The sequence below is a fragment of the Bubalus kerabau genome, chromosome 20 (assembly GCF_029407905.1).
Source record: "Bubalus kerabau isolate K-KA32 ecotype Philippines breed swamp buffalo chromosome 20, PCC_UOA_SB_1v2, whole genome shotgun sequence".
In the NCBI taxonomy this organism is placed as follows: Eukaryota; Metazoa; Chordata; class Mammalia; order Artiodactyla; family Bovidae; genus Bubalus; species Bubalus kerabau.
In genome coordinates this window covers 13,249,963-13,270,409 of record NC_073643.1, presented here as the reverse complement: position 1 = coordinate 13,270,409, position 20,447 = coordinate 13,249,963, and the positions used below count along the sequence as shown (strand labels likewise).

General features: G+C 47.3%; 2 protein-coding genes across 3 annotated transcripts in view; both read right to left on the bottom strand.

Annotated features, from left to right (window-relative positions):
* Positions 1-20,447, bottom strand: part of DLEC1 (DLEC1 cilia and flagella associated protein) — an 89,655-nt gene that overhangs the window by 32,882 nt on the left and 36,326 nt on the right. For both annotated transcript variants that reach the window (XM_055558596.1, XM_055558597.1), the window contains exons 7-12: positions 6,409-6,496; positions 5,729-5,902; positions 5,138-5,274; positions 3,362-3,454; positions 1,297-1,387; positions 504-666 (exon numbers count right to left, since the gene is read on the bottom strand). In XM_055558596.1, the coding sequence (XP_055414571.1) occupies positions 504-666; positions 1,297-1,387; positions 3,362-3,454; positions 5,138-5,274; positions 5,729-5,902; positions 6,409-6,496 (746 nt within the window). The remainder of the gene's footprint in view (positions 1-503; positions 667-1,296; positions 1,388-3,361; positions 3,455-5,137; positions 5,275-5,728; positions 5,903-6,408; positions 6,497-20,447) is intronic.
* On the bottom strand, positions 19,292-20,326 carry LOC129635533 (hepatoma-derived growth factor-like). Its single transcript, XM_055558605.1, is given in 2 exon segments — positions 19,292-19,656; positions 19,659-20,326. Coding segments are annotated over 2 exon segments (717 nt in total). The 5' UTR covers positions 20,278-20,326; the 3' UTR covers positions 19,292-19,558.

The following is a 20,447-nucleotide window of genomic DNA, read 5'->3' as shown; positions in this document are numbered from 1 at the left end:
TGGTAAAGAACCCATGCAGGAGACGTAAGAGACATGGGCTCGACCCCTGGCTTGGGAAGATTTCCTGGAGGAGGGCATGGCAACCCACCCCAGTATTCTTGCCTGGAGAGGCCCATGGATGCAGCAGCCTGGTGGGCTATACAGTCCCTAGGGCTGCAAAGAGTCAGACATGACCAAGGTGACTTAACACGCAGAGGATCGAGAGCAACACTGCTCAGTAGGACTCCCTGCAGTGCTGGACATCTTGCAGACCTGCTCTGTCCAATATGAGAGCCCCTAGCTACCCATGCACTGAGCGCTTCACATGTGGCTGGCGCCACTGAAGAAGCGAATTTTGCATTTTATTTTAGTTCATTTCCATTTAAATGGTCACATATGGCTAGCAAGTACCATGATGAACAGTGCACATCCGGATCCTCCCATCCTGTGCTCAGATTCAGGATGTCAGGCCAGGTGAGGAGGGAGCGGGGTGTGTGCTGGGGTCCCGCACAGGCGTCACTCACGTGGCGTTTCTAATAATCAGCAGTTTGCTGGCCGTGGACTGAAGGTTTTCAGGTTCAAAGCGTATGAAGTACTGGGCTGTTAAGTCTGTGAGCTCTCCAGGCTCTGGCTGACTTTTCTCACCAGAAATATAGATCAGATCCAGAGCAACCAGCTGTCCAACTCCTGACAAGGTTGGGGGAGCAAAGTTTCATGAGGGCTGAAGTCAGGACTCTGGCAGAAGGCTGTCACAGGACCCAGGTCACCATCCACATGCAACCAACTGGCCACGATTGTGACCCCAGGAAGTGCACACACACGGGAACAGCGAGCCAACAGCGTACAGACTCATGCTGTCACACTGTCACAGACCAACAGGAGGTGACTCTGCTAACCGAGCCCGTAATGGGCACTCAACTAATGCCTGCTGGGTGAACTGGGTAGATGGTAGGCAGACAGGTGCCAGGAAGGAACGGGGCGCCCGAGGAAATGCAGGAGGCCGGCCCTTCTAACTGCAGAAACCTAGGGGCGCCCTGGCTGTTTCCGTGTGAGTCACTGGCAGGTCCCCAAAGGTCTAGGTGAGTTTCAAAGTGACACGATGAAAGACTGTCCTCCAGGTTTCCATCTCTGTTGCACTAGAGGGCCCCTTGGGACAGGCCTGAGGGCCACACTGGCATTGGTCTATAAGGTCTGGCCAGAGCAAGTGGCCCCAAACCGGAGCCCAGTGCCCGGAGGCTGCAGCATTCCAAGTGCACCACCGCTCCCCTCCCCACAGCCACGGACCGGACCCCCGCCCTGGGAGTGCACCACGCCCACCTGTGGCCACCAGCTCCTTTATCTGGCAGTTGTCACACACGATGACAAAGGTCTGCTCTGCCTTTCCCAGGCTGGTTGGGAGGAACAGGACCTGGGGAGGAAAGGGTTGTCCTGCAGCCTCCCGTGAAGGGGCTTCTTCCCCATCACCTCCTCCTCTCGGCCGCACCCCCTGCCTCGGGCCTCCCCTCCTGGCCATCTCCCTGGGGTCCAGCCCAGGCTCCGGGATATGGAGAGAGAATTCACAGAGACGGAAATAAAAATGGCTCTTAACAACATGTTTAACCTCATTCATGATCAAAAATGGAAACGCAAACCAGCCTGAAAAAGTTTCACGCCTCCTACTGGCAAAGAGCAGAAAGTTAGAGATCATGAACGCAGTGACAGGATGTCTTAATTTTCTTCAAACTACTCTAATGGGGCGGGGTAGGGTTTGGTGGGAAGAGACGGAGGAATATAAAGCCAATGAGGTTGGCCAAGAGTTGAGAAAAGTTGAAGCTGGGTAATGAGCACCTGGGTGATCCTTAAACTATTCTATTTTTTTTATATGGGTTTTTTTGGAGGGGGGGCTTGGCCAGTTGGACTTCTGTCCTTTTAAGTATAGTTGACTTACAATGTTAGGTTAGTTTCAAGTGTACGGCAAGGTAATTCTGTTATATGTGTGTCTATGTGTACATATATACACACACACATATACACGTATATATCTATTAATTTTCAGATTATTAGTATTATGATGATTATTATTTTGACTGAGCCACAAAGCTGGTGGAATCTTAAGTTTCCTGACCAGGGATCAAAGCCATGCTCCCTGCAAGGTAAGCACAGCCTCCTAACTACTGGACCCCCAAGGAATTCCCTGTATATGTTTTAAAATGTCCATGGTAACAGATTTTTTAAAAGTTTTATAACATATTGTATTGGCAAAGATATGAGAAAACAGGCAGCACCTTCATATACTTTGTTGGAAGTATAAAATAATATATTCCAAATGGTGAGGATTTTGGCAACATGTACCATAATTAGAAGGGCAGAGGCCCTAAGTCAGCAAATACACAACAAGGACTGTATCCTGCAGGTAGGACAGAGTGATGCCTGTATAAGCTATTCCCTGAGATGGCCAGAGATCAGAAATAATCTTCATATCCATCAGCAGGAGATGGCTGACCTAAATTACAATTCATACACACAGTGGAATACTATGCAGCTAGAAAAAATGAGGTGTGGGAAGTACATGGTGCAGAACATAGAGTGGGCAACAATTTGTGTGAAGAAGAATGGAAACATAGGAAAGAAAAAAACATGTGTTTATGTAGTCATCACATACGCCTACAAAGGCATCCAGAAGGCTGTGGCCTCTGGGTGGCCAAGGAGGTGGGGGGAGAGGCAGCATTTCACCATGCATCTATTTGCATATTTTGAATTTTTAATCATGTGAATCTATTTATTTGGAAGTATGGAGAAAGCAATGGCACCCCACTCCAGAACTCTTGCCTGGAAAATCCCATGGACGGAGGAGCCTTATAGGCTGCAGTCCGCGGGGTCGCTAAGAGTCGGACACGACTGAGCGACTTCATTTTTACTTTTCACTTTCATGCATTGGAGAAGGAAATGACAACCCACTCCAGTGTTCTTGCCTGGAGAATCCCAGGGATGGGGGAGCCTGGTGGGCTGCCGTCTATGGGGTCGCACAGAGTCAGACACGACTGAAGTGACTTAGCAGTAGCAGCAGTATAAATAAGTTTTCTAACAAACAACATCCCAATCAGTAAACAAAATTTATAGAAACCACCAAGGCTTGGACCTGGGAGTGGACATCTGGGTCATGAAAACACAAAGGTGGGAATTCCCTGGTGGTCCAGTGGTTAGGACTCAGCACTCTGACTGCCAAGAGCCTGGGTTCAATCCCTGGTCGGGGAACTAAGATCTCATAAGCCATGCAGCACAGTCCAACAAAACAAAACAAAACAAAACACCCCACAGAGGCAAAGGAAATCAAGCAAGCAAATGAGGAAGCAGCAACCGATCCTAAAGAGGTGGAAGTACCTGCTACTGTCTCATCACCTACCTCCATGAATACGGCCTGCCCTGGAACCAGCTCAAACACCGACGGCAGGATCCCAAAGGGAGGCTCCTCAACAAAGCCGATGGTGACAACGGCCTTAAAGAAAAGCAGAAGATGATCCAACAGCATGAAAGGAACTGTGAAGTCTCTTGCTCAGATGACCCATGTCTCTCCAAACATCCATGTTGTGATTTGAAGGCTCTTATGGATCATCCAGTCCCCTGTTCATGAAGAAACTGAGACGCATCCATTCAGCAAGCACTTACTCAATCTGCACCAGATGGGGTTCTGTCGTTTAAAGACGAGTACATCATGGAGCATCTGCAAAGAGCTGCCTATTGGTTGGAGGCACAAGAAGAGCACTGACAAGGGTTTCAGACACAAAGCAGGAGGTGTGTGGGAAGGTCTCCCCACGACGCGGGCTCCCTCGCACAGTCCCTTCCCTACTGCAGCACCCTGCGTGGCTCATGCCGGCTTCCGTGTCCGCCTCCATTCCCAACCCAGCCCTGGCCATGAGGTCCTGAAGGAAGCTGCCGACTTGTCAGCAGACCTGCAGCCTCGATGCCTACACAGGAAGCCGCCAGCATGCAGGGACACAAGCCCATGCCTCCAGGTCCCTGGCACGTGACAGCTATGAGTGAAATGTCTCGGGGAACATGTGGTCTCCTGGATTTATCGCTTGTTTCCAGAGATGCACAGAAAGCAAGGTATCTCTCCTCTGAGAAAGACAATGGTGTGCACGAGCGTGACGATCAGCGTTGTCAGCACTTGGCTGCCATGCGGGATGCGGGGTGGGAGGGAGCCTGGGCAAACGGTGGGGCGGTGGGGCGGGGGCGGGCATGTGCACACGCCCTGCTTCTCAACTCCAGCTGACAGGGCCACAGTGGATCCTGGCCCAGGGCTGCACATCTTCCAATGTTTCAGAGAAAGTGGAAATGTACATTTTATATGATATCTATTTTTTTTTTTTCAGCATAGCATGTGGGATCTTGATTCGCCAACCAGGGATTGAACCCGAGCCCCCTGCAGTGGAAGTGCAGAGCCCTACCCACTGGATAGCCAGGAAGCTTCCTGAAATCTCTGTATCTTTAAATGTTGATTCAATATATGTTTTTAAGCAATGCTGGATTTCTCTACTGACTCAGATGTTGAAGAATCTGCCTGCAACATGGGAGACCCGGGTTCAATCCCTGGGACAGGAAGATCCCCTGGAGGAGGGCATGGCAACCCACTCCAGTATTCTTGCCTGGAGAATCCCATGGATAGAAGAGCTCGTGAGCTACAGTCCATGGGGTCGCAAAGAGTCAGACATGATTGAGCGACTAACACTTTCAGTTTCAAGCAACGTTAGCTCAAAAATGTTTTGAGGCCCTGTGCCAAATAAACATGACCACAAAATTCAACCAAAGAGCTTCCGATTTGTGACCTCTGCTATAGTCAAACATTTGCCACGATAATGACTGACTGATTGACTCAGTGAACGAATGAATGGGTATAGTGACATCCAAGACAGGCCTTGAAGGACGGGAGAGGTGATGGGACCTGTCCAGGCCTTGAAGGATAGGAGAGGTGATGGGACCTGCCCAGAGTCACACAGGTATTAGGAGTATAATAGGAACTACAGTGCTATACTCTTTCCCTCTTGATTCTTAAGGGACTGCGGCTCTACAATTCTATCCACTGCGTTTCCAGCCCCAGGGGCACTCGAGCAAGTCCCTCACAGGGGTTACTGCATTCGATGGACTTGCTTTTTTCCCAGGAAGCGCTGTGAGCACTCACCCTGAAGCTGGGCGGCGGCCAGCTCTTCTTAGGCATGATACAGAACTTGCCCACGCTGAAGCCCACGTTTTTGCAGATGAATCTGGTTATCTTCATGCCCCCAATGAGGCAGTAGCCACAGTCCAGCACAGGCGACACTGCAGCCACAGGGGAAGATGGGCAAGAGAAACAGCCTGGGTCCTCCTGAGGCGCGGCCCAAGCTGAGAGTGGCTGTTGGGGGGTGGGGCGGGGGAGGGATGGACGGGGACAAGCCCCGCGCCTGCTTCCGCCTGGCAGTGGTTGGTGCCCCAGGACGCCACGTGCGTGGGTCTCAGGGTGCCCCGAGCCAGTGCCGCTGAGGCTGGGGTCACCTGGGCCACGGCCTCCTTTCCTGATACGAGTTGCTCAGAGTCTGCCTCCCCCGAGGGAAGTAGGACAGTCAGGGCCTAACTCTGGAGGAATGCGGGAGCTTCCGGCAGGTCCCTCCTCAGGACTCAGAAGCCCCTGCCCAAGGGGTCAAGCTGTGTGCTGCCACCCAGGGGCCCTGTGGGCAGGTGGTCCTTTAAAGGGGCACTAGCCCTCCCCGACCCCCGGAGGGCAGCAGGCACTTACACGTCAGCACCGGGGGCGGCCTCCGGGCCTGCAGGGGGATCAGGAGCGTGTGCGCTGACTGGGTCTCCACTAGAATAAAGTCATCAAAATCCCCAAGGCAGTCGGGAAAAAACTGGACAGTGTACTGGCAGGTCATTCCAGGAGCCACCATTCCACCTTCTCCTGGGAACATCCCTGAGGGTGCAAAAGTGACAATGAGATTCTGGAGACCAGGGCAAGATTCCAGGGCCCGGGGTGGGAGGGCAGTGACGGGGCCCCCTGGGACGTCAGGGCGGGCCATGCCTGGCCCTGTGGCTTAGCAGTCACTTTGTGGGCAGCAGATAGACACTTGAGATTTCTAGGGAGCAGAGGAGACACGATCAGAGCTGTTCTTAAGGAGAACACCGAGTCACGGGAGCAGGAAGGCTGGCTGGGAGGCCAGTGCCACGGCCTAAGTGAGGAACCAGGGTGCAGTGACGCTGGGCAGAGCAAGGAGACGGCTGAACTGATCTTGGGGGTGCGATCCAAGGAGGAACTGTCAGGCTGGGGGGGTGGGGCTCTGCTGGAGGGCAGGCGGGAGGCCGCCTTGGAGCACGAAGGGTGCAGGCTCAGGAGCCACCTGGAGCCCCGTGGGGACGCAACCTCGGGCAAGGCCAAATACAATTTCGAGGACAGGCAGGCCACTGCCACCCTGAGCTCACCCAGTCCCAGGGCGAAGTAGGGCGTGGACGGAGGGAGGACTCGAAGGTGGCGGCTGGTGGACGTGGTGTTCTGCAGGGAGATCACCATCTGTGCAGAGACAAAGCGACACATGTGGGCACAGGCTGTGAAACCTGGGACTCGCATAATAATATGGGAATGGGGTCGGGGGATGAATGAAATGAGCTTGGCCCAGTGTGGGTAACTGCCGAGCTGGTGAGGGGGCCGTGGGATTTCAGGTGACTGTTCTACCCACTTTTGTTTGTTTTTAGATAAAAAGAACTACAAGGTAAACGGAGGTGGGAGTAGATCTGACCTGGTCTCTGGCCTGACTATGCCAAAGCCTTTGACTGCGTGGATCACAATAAACTGTGGAAAATTCTGAAAGAGATGGGAATACCAGACCACCTGACCTGCCTCTTGAGAAATCTGTATGCAGGTCAGGAAACAACAGTTAGAACTGGACATGGAACAACAGACTGGTTCCAAATAGGAAAAGGAGTACATCAAGGCTGTATATTGTCACCCTGCTTATTTAACTTATACGCAGAGTACATCATGAGAAACCCTGGGCTGGAAGAAGCACAAGCTGGAATCAAGATTGCCGGGAGAAATATCAATAACCTCAGATATGCAGATGACACCACCCTTATGGCAGAAAGTGAAGTGGAACTAAAAAGCCTCTTGATGAAAGTGAAAGTGGAGAGTGAAAAAGTTGGCTTAAAGCCCAACATTCAGAAATCAAAGATCATGGCATCTGGTCCCATCACTTCATGGGAAATAGATGGGGAAACAGTGGAAACAGTGTCAGACTTTATTTTTCTGGGCTCCAAAATCACTGCAGATGGTGACTGCAGCCATGAAATTAAAAGACACTTACTCCTTGGAAGGAAAGTTATGACCAACCTAGATAGCATATTGAAAAGCAGAGACATTACTTTGCCAACAAAGGTCCATCTAGTCAAGGCTATGGTTTTTCCTGTGGTCATGTATGGATGTGAGAATTGGACTGTGAAGAAAGCTGAGCGCCAAAGAATTGATGCCTTTGAACTGTGGTGTTGGAGAAGACTCTTGAGAGTCCCTTGGACTGCAAGGAGATCCAACCAGTCCATCCTAAAGGAGATCAGCCCTGGGATTTCTTTGGAAGGAATGATGCTAAAGCTGAAACTCCAGTACTTTGGCCACCTCATGCGAAGAGTTGACTCATTGGAAAAGACTCTGATGCTGGGAGGGATTGGGGGCAGGAGGAGAAGGGGACGACAGAGGATGAGATGGCTGGATGGCATCACTGACTCGATGGACTTGAGTCTGGGTGAACTCCAGGATTTGGTGATGGACAGGGAGGCCTGGCGTGCTGCGATTCATGGGGTCGCAAAGAGTCAGACACGACTGGGCGATGGAACTGAACTGAACTGGCCTGTTTAAAACCACAGCAATGTTTGTTTTTTTTTAACGTTTATTTTTATTTATTTGGCTGAGCCGGGTCTCCGCTGCGGCATGTGGGATCTTAGCTTTCTGACCAAGGATAGGATGCAGCCCCCTGCACTGGGTGCGCTGGGTCCCAGCCACTGGAGCACTAGGCAAGTCCCCAAAATCACAGCTATTGTTTACTGAGTTTCTCGACTTCCCAATGACCAGGGAAGTGAAGTGAAGAAGTGAAGTGAAAGTCGCTCAGTTGTGTGTGACTCTTTTGGAAGGTGGGAACTACCTCTATTTTAGGGCAAATAAACTGAAGTTCAAAGAGCCTCCTTCACTGGAAAGTAACAGTGGCGAGACTGAGCCCGGGACCCTGAACTCTGCCTCCTCGCCTCTCACTCACTGCTCTTGCTCCACATAATCCATTTTCTTTTTTTTTGGACCACACCACGTAGCATGCAGGATCTCAGTTCTCCAAGAACCAGGGATCGAACCTGCGCCCCTTGCAGAGGAAGCTAGGCATCTTAACCACTAGACCACCAGGGAAGTCCCCTGACATAACCCTTTGAGCCACTTCTTCTCAAGGGCCCAGCGAGGGGTGCTACCTGTATTCAGGGTTGTAACTGGGCCTCTCTCCATCACTCAGCCCATCCCCCTCGTTAAACCCTGCCTTCTGTTCCCCCTCCCTCAGATCGGGAGACCCCTGAGGTCTCAGTACCTAGAACTGAACTCACACAGTGCTGACCCCCAACAGCACTCAGCACAATGCCCAGCATGGAAGAAGAACTCCACGCATGCACACACCTTTGGCTCCTGTTTTGTGAAAGATTACACTGGGAAAAACGTATAAATTATAACACGACAAGCCATTTTTCCAGCTTAAAAAGTAAAACATGAAAAACACAGATGAAGCCTGGCCCCAGCCCCACAGCAGAAAACAACTCCATAAATTCAAAGCATGTCTTCATACTTTTACTCAAAGGGGTGCTTTCCTAAATCTGACTTCCCTGGTGGCTCAGAGGTTAAAGCATCTGCCTGCAATGCAGGAGACCTGGGTTTGATCCCTGGGTTGGGAAGATCCTCTGAAGAAGGAAATGGCAACCCACTCCAGTACTCTTGCCTGGAAAATTCCACGGATGGAGGAGCCTGGTAGGCTACAGTCCATGGGGTCCCAAAGACTTGGACACGACTGAGCGACTTTACTTTACTTTTCCTAAATCAACATTTAAGTCCATTTTTGGCCAGCACAACATACTGCCTCAATCCACCTGTGAACCAGATCCAAATCGGAGAGATCCACATTATAATTCTTATTTCTCCAATATTAATGATGATGAGCATCTTTTCATAAGTTTGTTTGTTATTTAGGTGTCCTCTTGTGTGCTGTCTGATCACAGTGTCCATTTGCCATTGTGTACTTTTTTTTAATTGATTTGCAGAAATTCTTTATATTTTCTGGGCACTAACATTTTATAAGGTATATGTTACAAACATCCCCAAGTTTATAACCTGTATTATCTTTTGATGTATTATCTTTAAAATTTTAGTATACCAGGGGTCATCACACCCTATTTCCCACCTCCTAGAGCTCTGACTACTGTCAGATTTAGGAGGGGGGACTCAACTCCAGAATCACATCCTAAGGGTCTGCTGTTTTCAGGCCCTTCTGATCCCACATGTCACAGCCCAGGTTCCCCAAAAAGTGGAGTCTTGTATCAGCTTTAAAATTTTAATGTAACATATATCAACCTTTTGGTTCAAAGTTTATACTTTAGGGTCAAGAAACCTCATATCTCCTATATTTCCTTCCTACCTTTTTGCTTGCGATCTTTGCTGGAAAGCATTTTGTTGAGGCTATGGAGTGAGGTAGGGATTAAATTATTTTCCGTATGGCAAGGACACTAATTCCATTGTGCCTTTTCAGATCTGCACAGGTGCACAGACAGCCCTGGGAACTGCTCCCTCAATCTGCTATTTTCCCAACTACAGGCTGGCTTGCAGTGTCACCACGAATCGAGGTGTTCACGACAGCAGCTGCCCTTCGTGTCCATGGAGGCACATCTCTGGAGAGCCTTGCGCCCAGCCAAACGCCTGACCAAATGAGAGGCAGGATCCAGCAGTTTATGAAGGGGTGTCCCGTGGGACAAAATAATCAATTGCACAGACCGGAGTTCAGTGCAGTAACACATTCTCGTGTTGGCTCTGCCTCCTTCCACCCCTTTCCTCAGTCGTCCCTGGAACTGTGAACAAAAGCACACTCTCTCACCGCCTCAGACTCCACCTTATGGGGATCTGGGCTGTGACACCTGCCGTCAGAAGAGTCTGAAAGCAGCAGATTCTGAGGCTGTGACTCTGGAGGTGATGTTCTCTTGTCTGACGGCGAGCAGAACTCTAGCTGCTGGGAAGTAGGGTGCGATGACCCCTGGGATGCATCATAATTACTGAGGTTTCCTCCCCATGGTCAACTGAAATGAGGAGGTGCAGGCGGAGGGAGGTCAGGCGCTGAACTGTGGTAGCTACAGCATGGTTGCGAGGTCTGCGCAAACAGTAATTATAAGGATTGTGAAGGCGGCTGGCTTTCCTTAAATGCACTGGACGCCATAGAGGAAAAAAAATGATAGGCTTAGGGCAGCCAATTCAAGGGCCACCGTGAAGACATTCCTTGCATTCCTGGACTACACGCAATTTGTTCCTGGGGTACAGTTTGTTCCTGTGTGTGCGTGTGTGTGTGTGTGTGTGTGTATGTGTATTTTTCTTACTTAGTTTTTTACTTAGTACTTCTGAACCTATGTTCTTTTTTTTTTTTCTTTCAAATGTCTTTTAAAGTTACCAAAATATGGAAAGAAAACAAAAGAGAAAGTATGTGAAACATAATAAGCTCCTGGCTTACAAGGTATATAGATCTCCATTCCTACCGCAACTCCTCAGTCTCCAGCACTTGCAGCCCACATCCCAGTCTGCTCCTTCACTCAGGACAGATAAGTCCTCTCACAGCTCCAAAGGACAGAGGATGGGATGGCCCATGTTCTCCCCCCACTGCCCAAATAACACATTATTTGTTTATTTATGCCATGCAGCTTGCGGGATCTTAGTTTCCCAACCAAGGACTGAACCCACACCCTCAGCAGTGAGAGCATGGAGCCCTAACCACTGGACCACCAAGAAGTGCCTGCATCTATGTTCTTAAGCAAGACTGGTTATGGCTCTCGCTGTCATACTTCCTTATTTGGCTTTGGTTCAAGGTAGTACTAAGCTCTGTCTTAGTCTAAAATATCATAAACTTATGAACGACAGGAATGTACTTCTCACAATTCTGGAGGCTGGGAAGTCCAAGATCAAGTGGCCAGCATGGATGTGTTTTGATGAAGGCCCTCTTCCAGTCATAGCTGGCAACTTCTCACTGTGCCCTCAAGGGGTGGGAGGGGCAAGGGATCTCTCCAGAGCCTCTTCAGAAAGGCCCTAGTCCCATTGTAGCACCTCCCCAAGACCCCACCTTCTAATACCATCATCTTTGACAGATAGAACTTCAACAAATGAATTCTGGAGGGACACAAACATTTAGACCATAGCAGGCTCATTACCTCAGGATGAGGGTATGGTCCTTTTTCTAGTCTCTAAAAGTTTATATAAGATAGGGATTAGCTTGAATGTTTGGTGGTATATACCTGTAAAATGATCTGGGCATGGTGTTTCTTTTGGTAGGTTTTCTTTTTAAGGTATTTTCATCAAATTGGACAGCCACATAGTTAAAAGAGTCAAAGGGTTCTACAAAGTTCTGAAAATAGAAATCCTGCCCTCTTCCCCTGCCTCCACACCCACCATTTCCCACAACCAGATGAAAACACTTTTTCCTCCTTTAGCTGATTATTTTGGAAATTACTTTCATGTCTCCAGATGGTGTGCTTTTTTTTTTTTTTTTTTGGTTTTAGGTATTAATTATGGATGGATGATATGGATATTCTTTTTCCTCGCCCATAACCAGCTTACCGAATGCCATCCTATCTATCTTTCCTACCCTCATCTTCCTGATGCAAATTATGTCATACGCATAGTTAAATCGGCTTTTCTGGTGGCTCAGATGGTAAAGAATCTGCCTCCAATGTGGGAGACTCAGACCTAACCCCTGGGTCAGGAAGATCCCCTGGAGAATGGACAGGCTACCCACTCCAGTATTCCTGGGCTTCCCTTGTGGCTCAGCTGGTAAAGAATCTGCCTGCAATGCGGGAGACCTGGGTTCGATCCCTGGGTTAGGAAGATCCCCTGGAGAAGGGAAAGGCTACCCACTCCAGTATTCTGGCCTGGAGAATTCCATGGACTGTAAAGTCCTTGGGGTCCCAAAGAGTCGGACACGACTGAGCGACTTTCACTTTCTTTCATGGTTAGATCAGTAATTAATGTTTACGTTGTTGGTTGCTATGTAAAAAATAGTCACAGCTGAGCATGAAATTCTCCCTTGAACAATTTTTGTTTCTTCTGGAGTTAATCAACCAATTATTTTGTTTGCTATGTACTTATCAATAATTTTTAAAATTTTATTTTAATTTTTTTGGCCACACTGCATGTGGGATCTTAGTGCCCCAACCAGGGATCAAACCCATGCCTACTGAATTGGAAGGCAGAGTCTTAACCACTGGAAAGTCTCCCTTATCAATAATTTAATCTCTTTCCACTACCCTACAAGGCTCTTCTCAAGATGTCCTGGATGTATCGGGGACTCTGATCAGTGTAACCCCCACAGGTCAACTCCACAAGAGCTTTTCTGGCCTCTTCTAATCTGGACCGGTCACCTGTTACACCTACTGCTGTCACCCAGGACAGGTCAACCCCTGTAGCAGGTTTCAGACACGTCCACGAGTTCTTTGACACTCCTCCCATTGAGAGGTGAGGTCTATGTAGCTTCCCCTCAAATCTGGGTCAACCTTAGGGACTCACTTGTACCCTATAGCAATGCAGAGGATGCAATGACTTCCTCTCCTATTGCAAGGCAACCTCCAAGGTTAGGTCATAAAAAGTGATGCAACCTCCCTCTTGCTGGTAGGGAACTCACTTCAAAGCTCTGATCACTCACTTTGAGCTGCCTGATTACCCTGAGGCGGAAGCCCAGGCCACACGGAGAATTCACGCACAGACTCAGCTGACAACCAACGTCAACTACTCTGTGACTGAAAATGTCTCAGGTGGTTCCAGTCCCACCTTTCAGGTTACCCCCAGGCACTAACTTTTTCTAGCTAAGGCCTCAAACACCATGGAACAAGCCTTTCCCATTGGGCCCTGTCAGAATTTCTGATCCAAAAAAAAATCTACAGGCATGATAAAAATGGTTGTTTTAAGTTGTTAAGCATTGGGACTTCTCTGGTGGCCCAGTGGCTAAGACCTCGCACTCCTAATGCAAGGGGCCTGGGTTCAATCCTGGGTTCGGGAACTAGATCTCACATGTCACAACTAAAAGACCTCGTCTGCTGCAACTAAAGACTCCACATGCCACAACTTTAAAAAAAGAAAAGACTCTGCATGCAAATAGATAAATATTAAGAAAAAGAAAAGTTGTTAAGTTTTGCAACAGCAGTAACAGAAAAGCCCTTTAACCATTACTAAGCTGGGCTTTTCCTTCACCGGCCTCCTATGTTGGATCTCTCGTTTCCCACTTACCAAGCCTTCCTCTTCTTTGGTTTACTCATCTATATAGGGAAGCACGCTCCCCTCAAGTTTCCTGAGAAAGGGTACATGGGACATATATTTTCAAAGACTCGAAAAATTTGAAAATGTTTGTATCCTTAAACTGTATAGTTAAGCAAGGTAAACAACTTATGTACACAGTCATACTGCCCAAGAGATGCAAGGTGCAAATTTCTAAGAAATGTCACCAGATACAATTCCATTTATAAGCAGACTGTGGAGGACTGTGTCTCTCTTTTTGGGAGGCATGCTCCAGGGAAACTGGCCACTGCACTCTGAGGAAGGAAAGAGAAAGTAAAGGATCTAGCTGATGTGGAGAAGTCTCAGGGAGAACAGCTGAGGTCTCAGCCAAAAGCCAGCATTAACCACCACACATGTGAGTAAAGGAGACTTTGGCTCCGGTCTCTTGGCTGAGTCCCCAGACATAGCAGAGAAGAGATAAACTCTCCTCTCTGTGTCCCCCTGATCAGAGAGCAAACTGCTATTTCACACTGTGAAGTCAGGGCAATTTGTTGCATGGTCACAGAAAGTGGAACGCTGGACATATTAAGAGAGACTCCAATGAAAGTTGCCCTTTAAAATCATGTCAGAAGAGACCACTTCAAGTACTCCCTTTCTCTGCTTTCTTCTATCAAGTACTTTTAACCACAAATGCTGTTCTGAAGCCCCAGAATGTAATACATCTGAGCTGTATGCCGACTGTATAAATACTCAGAATCCTGCAGCTGGACATACAGTCACTGTGGTGATCTGAACTGGAGGCTCAGTAAACTGTTAGATGCAGAAACTTTCACAAGTAGAACGTTATTGCAAGATTCTTCAGATGACTGTTGGTGGAGGGAGCTACAGGCGTGGAGCGAGAGGAGGCACGATGGAATTAGACCGTAATTGGAGGTATCATCATGAAGTCATGATTTTAAATATATAAGCATGCATATATAGAAATATGCATGTATATATGCATATATATACATACACCTCTCTCTCATATATGTGTGTGTGTGTGTGTGTGTGTAGTTAGACCTATGAAATTGCTGTATTTTCACCTCTAAACATTTAGAGGACTTAGAAGCAATGACACCCCAGTAGCAAATAGCGGATCGAGTGCTTAGATCTTGGTTTCTAAATACCGTTCTCCACTGAAAGCAACCAGAGCTTCTGGAATTGATGCCAGAACTGGGACAGACAGAGTACAAAATCAGCCTGGAACATCTTGCTCCAGAACGCAAGGAAGTGCTCAAGAAACTGCTAGGTCATATTAAAAGAACACAGAGACAACTTACAAGGCTCCCACTGGACAAATCTGGGATTCTTTCAGAGGCAAGATGGATACTGACTTTAAATGAAATGATTCATTTTTGGCTAGATTAACATAAGCTTCGTTAATTTCAATGACTCTAAATAGATGTGCCTGCACCGACAAAATGAACACAATACAATAGCCAACACACTTTACAGTATGGCTACGTACTTTGGAAAAAAAATTAAATAATTGATTAATCATGGGGCGGGGGAACCAATTACTTAACTAAAACTGACCAATCTTATTCTCTTGATTGGACCTACACTGACCCAAAAACTGGATAAAGAATAGGTTCCAAATGTCTCTTGTAAGATTTACATTGTATTTGACACTGGGTGTTTAAATGCTGCTGTACCCTCAAGATCAAACTGACATTCAGTAATGATTCTGCATCAGAGACTAATGAACCTCAAGGTTAATCCTCTTAATGAGGAAAACGGTGCAGACCTGACCTAAGATAAAGACACCAGTAAAGGGCAGCCTGTCACATAAATCCCACAAGGTTTTCTGGGAAATTCACTTTAAAAATTCTGAATTTTGATACCATCATTCAGACTACTTAAGAACAGACTGTCCAACTGGCCTCTTTCTTACCACCAAAATATGCAGACAAGATTCACTGTTCCCAGGACTTACTCATGGTCCAGGGGTTAAGAATTTGCCTGCCAATGCAGGGAACACCAGTTCTATCCTTGGCCCGAGAACTAAGACCCCACAAGCTGCAGGGCAACGAAGCCCATGCGCTGCAACTACTGAACCCATGCACCCTAGAGCGCATGGTCTGCAACGGGAGAAGCCACCGGAACGGGAAGCCTGCATGCTGCAACTAGAGAAAGCCCGCGTGCAGCATCGGAGACCCAGCACAGCCAAACATAAAAAACTAAGTAGACAGAGAAATAAACAAAAGTTTTAAGAAAGATTCACTGTTCTCAGACTATAGTCTTTTTCTCTCCCCTGTCAGTTATAAGCACTCTCTTTGCCTTTGTTCACTAACAACAAAGTATTGGCCGTTATTCATCAAATAAGTGTGCAGACCACTAATTCCTCTGTCAATGAGTTTTCAATTTATGAGTATAGTATACTCTGTAGTATGCTGGCAAATGCTTAATAGCCAGTTCTTGGGGTGGGGAGAGCCCTGATTTGGTAGTGTTTGCTGATTTCAGTGGTGTAAAAACTCCCAATATGGTCAATTTCAAGACCAGTGTGACGTCACTGAGCAGGGAGCTGGGAAGAGATGTGCATGGTCAGCGCCCATGAGCTAGTATGACCTGGCTCCAGCACACCACGGGGAACAGGCACATCTCAGAGACATGGTGCTGTTGGTTCTACATTTTCTTACTTCCCTCTTCAAATTTTGTTGATGTCTTCTTTTACATCTTCATTTTTATCTTTCTGCTGTTCATTGTAGTTATCATCACTTTCACAAAATTTTTAAAATTATGATTATTTCAAATATATTTTCAAATTTCTAGGCATAAAGTTGTTCATAAATCTCGTTATCTTTCTAACGTCTGTAGGATCCATAATGATGTCTTCATTTCCCTGATACTGGTTAATTTGTACCTTCTCTCATTTTGATCAGTGTTGCCAGGAACTTATCAGTTTTATTAATCTTTTCAAAGAATTAACTTTTGGCTTGGTTGATCCTCACTATATTTGTTTTCTATTTAATTAAAATGCTTTCTTATTTTAATTATTTCCTCCCTTCCAGCTTCTTTGGGCTAAATCTGCTATTTTTTTCTAATTTTTGAGACATGTACATTGATCACTGATTTTCAGACTGTCTCTTTTCTAACATATGAACATAAGTCTATACATTTTCTTCTAAGGATACCTTTAGCTACATCCCATAAGCTTTGGTGTTCCATTTAAAAATGATCATCATTTTCTAATTTCTATCATAACTCCTTTGACTCATAGTCTAGTAAAAAACTGCTTAATCTTCAAATATGTAGGGGAGTTTCTAGTTATATTTTTATTATTCAGTCTACTTGGTCCAAACACTGTATATTTTCAGTCCTTTGAAATCTGTTATTTCCTTTATGATCCAGCACATAAGACAATTTTGGTAACATGTTCCAAGCATACTTTTAAAGAAACTCTACACTGCAATTGCTGGTTGCAGTGTGATATATAACACAATTAGATATAGTTTGTTAACTATATTGTTCAATTCTTCTATGTCCTTACTGTTATTTTTGTCTATTTGCCCTTTAAGTTTCTGAGAAAATGTTAAATCTCCTCATGTTTGTTATTGGTTCTGTTTTTCTTCTAGACTTATAAAATTTTGCTTATATATTTTGAGGCTGAGTTATTAATATATGTAGATTTTAAATAGCTGTATCTTTTGGAGAAAGATTTTTCTTTCTCCAGACATCACAGTGGAGATTTGTATTTGTAGTTCTAAAGGTTAGCTCGTACCAGCAGCATTTTGTTGGTTTTGGTTTTTCTATCCAGTCCGATGATCCTTCTCTACCTTTTCTTTTTTGGGGAGGGGGGCCATGCCATGAAGCTTGTGGGATCTTAGTTGCCCAACCAGAGACTAAAACCGTGCCCCTGGTAGTAAAAGCACAGAATCCTAACCACTGAACTGCCAGGGAACTCCCTGATCTTTCTCTTTTAATTGAAGTACTTTGTCCATTTAATGACTTCATCCAATTGTCAACAAATTTAAGTTTAAATCTACCATGTTTTTATTTTTAACTTGAACAACATTATCCACCATGCTCCTTTTTTCTTTCTTGTCTCCTATTAATCGAAAATTAAAAAAAATTTTTTTCCATTTCTCCTTCTATTACCTTGTTACTTTTATATCATTTTACTATTTGAATAATGGTTAGTCCAGAGACTACAACAAGCAGCCTTGAATTACTAAGGTTTCCATATTAATTATCACTTACACATTTGTAAGACCATCCAAGGGTCTTGGAACACACTTACCCCTCTGAGTTTTCATTAGAAGTCCCTACATACATTTAAAACAACACATATTATTAATAATAACTATATTATTATTATGGTTATATTACATTTAATATTAATTTAGATGTCTCCACAAATTTACCCTTACTGTTGCATTTGTTCTTGCATTTCCCTATACCCATGTGGTATAATTTTCTTCTGACTGGAGAATTCCTTTGATTCAAGTTTTCTGGCGATGAATTATTACTGCTGATAATGAAGTATCAGTTTTTATTTGTCTGAGAAAGACTTCATGTTTTTGTTTTTGTTTTGTTTTGTTTTGTTTTTTTGGTGATGCTATGCAGCTTGCAAGCTCTTAGTTCCCCTACCAGGGATTGAACCCGGGCCCTTGGCAGTGAAAGTCTGGGGTCCTAACCACTGGATGGCCAGGGAAGTCCCTATCTTCATCTTTATTTATTTATTTATTTTTTTAGTAATCAATGGGTTTTATATTCCTAGAACTGAAATCTACGGTTTTCAGAGCTAAACTTCCAAAGCTACAGTCAGCAATTTTTCATCAGAGCCCAAGGGAGAGGGGCAAGGGTGAAAGAGACAAGAAACCGAAGAGGCAAACAGGCCACTAGAAAGAGGTTGGGAGAGAGCGATTATTTCCCTCTGGCCTCTCAGTGGGTTACAAATCGGATCTGTTGACAACACTGAGTGGACCAGGTGGGGGGTATGTGGATGGAAATGACATCAGCAGGAACACCAAAGCTCCAACTACAACAAAAGTCATCAAGCCCCAAACAGAAGGGGAGCCTCCCAGTGCACCTCAGAAATGGGGGCAAGAGTGGGGGGCACACAAAGGGATGGGGGGGTTCTTTAAAATTTTTTTTTGTAATTTTCTTTTATTAAAAACATTTCCTAAAAAATGTGTCTTTTCCTTTATGTCTGGGTGACGTGTGTGACTGTAGGCTGGCCTTGAGCACTGGGAGAAGAGGGAAAAGGGTAGCTAAGGGTCTCCCCAGGGCATCCCATCTCTGGCCTGAGATCTAAAGGGGGATGGATACTCCTCAACACTCCCACCCAAGCTGGGTGAAGTCAGCCCTTCAGATCTCAGGTCCTTGACCCAAAGAACTTGGAAGACCCCAAATCTTTTGATGATAAACTGTAACTCCCATAACACCTGGGGTCTGTATAAGTGAGACAATTGCGCATTGTCAATCATCAAGGATTTATGGAAGGGAGCGCCTCTCCCCCTCCTTGCGCCCCCCCCACCCCCTACGCCAGCTGTCCCACTTTCCCTGAATCCAGGCAGCTGGGATAATAGGTGTGGGAGGAAGGGACAGGAGCTCAAGGAGATGTCATCCTCTTACCCATCCCCCCACCCCAATTTGAAGTTTGCCCCTCCCAGACCCCAGAAGCCCACCCTGCTATTCATTCTCCATCCCTTCTATTCATAGCCCTGATCCCAGCCAACCTAGACATCTAGAATGCCCAGGGAAGGGGGCGAGGGGTGTCAGGAGATAGAAATAGCCGGTCCAGGCCCTAACAAGTACACTGGGAAACAACTCCAGGCAGGGAGGGACACAATGGCCTCATCTCATCCCACAGCGCAGAAGACATGGACCTGACTCAGGTCACAGGTATGTGGGGACACGGAGGTGAGGGCCACGTGGCCTGCCCCATCGGGGTCAATCTCCAGGGTCTGAGCTCAGAAGGGGAGAGTGAGTGGGAAAAGGAGAGTGGGTTGGGGTGGGGAAGGGGTTCCCGGTTTGGAGGCCATGGCCAGTTTCCCCAGTAGCACCCAGACAGCAGCAGGAACGGGGCGGGGGCTCCTCTTGAAACATTGGTGGCTACAGGCTCTTGTGATCTCTCAGGCCTGGGGCCTCGGTGTCTTCCTTGGCAGCCTCTTCCTCTTCTTCCTCCTCTTCTTCCTCCTGAGGAGGCCCCGGCCAGAGCCGGGCTCAGACGGGGTACTGTTCTTCTCCGCCTCCACTGGAAGGGGCCTCTCACCCTCCAAGGTGGCCCCCTCTTTCTCCTCCCCTTCAGGGTCTTCTGCTTCCTTGGGGCGTTTGGGGGAGTCCTCCAGTAAGTCCCCCGCTCTCCTCTTCAGTGCTCCCTTCTCATTCTTCTCCTTGGTTGGCTCGTCAATGACTAGCTTCCCTTCCTCATCACTGCTTCCCTCGGCATTCCCCTTCTTGTCGCCATCACCCTCGGTGGCTTCGGGCTCCGGTTCGGGCTCTTCCACACAGCTCTTTTTCTGGGAGGACTGGTAGCCAGAAGCCTTGACGGTGGGGTTGTTCTCGATCTCCCACAGCTCCTCGCTGAACCCTTTCCTCTTGTTGGGCTTGCCAAACTTCTCCTTGGACTCCTCGTAAGAGAAGAGGTCTTGGGGGCCCAGGAATGCCGTCTCGTGGGTCCCGAAAAAAAAGACTTGGTATTTGTTGGCTGTTGATTTCACGGCAGCCTCCGGCATCTCGTCAATCCGGGCCGGCCAGTGTGGGTAGCCATTCATCTTGGCGAACACCAGGTCCCCGCATTTGTACTCCTTCTGCCGGTTGGATTGCGACATGGCGGGGCTCCGGGCGCCCCGGGCTCCGCGCCGGGCCGGAAAGCGCGAGCCCAAGGGTAGCGGCGCCGCTCCGCTCCGGCCCTCGCGCGGCCCCCGCCTCGATGGTGGCCCCCGGCCCGGGCTCCGGCGCTGCCACGGCCCTATCTTCATCTTTAAAGAATATTTTCACT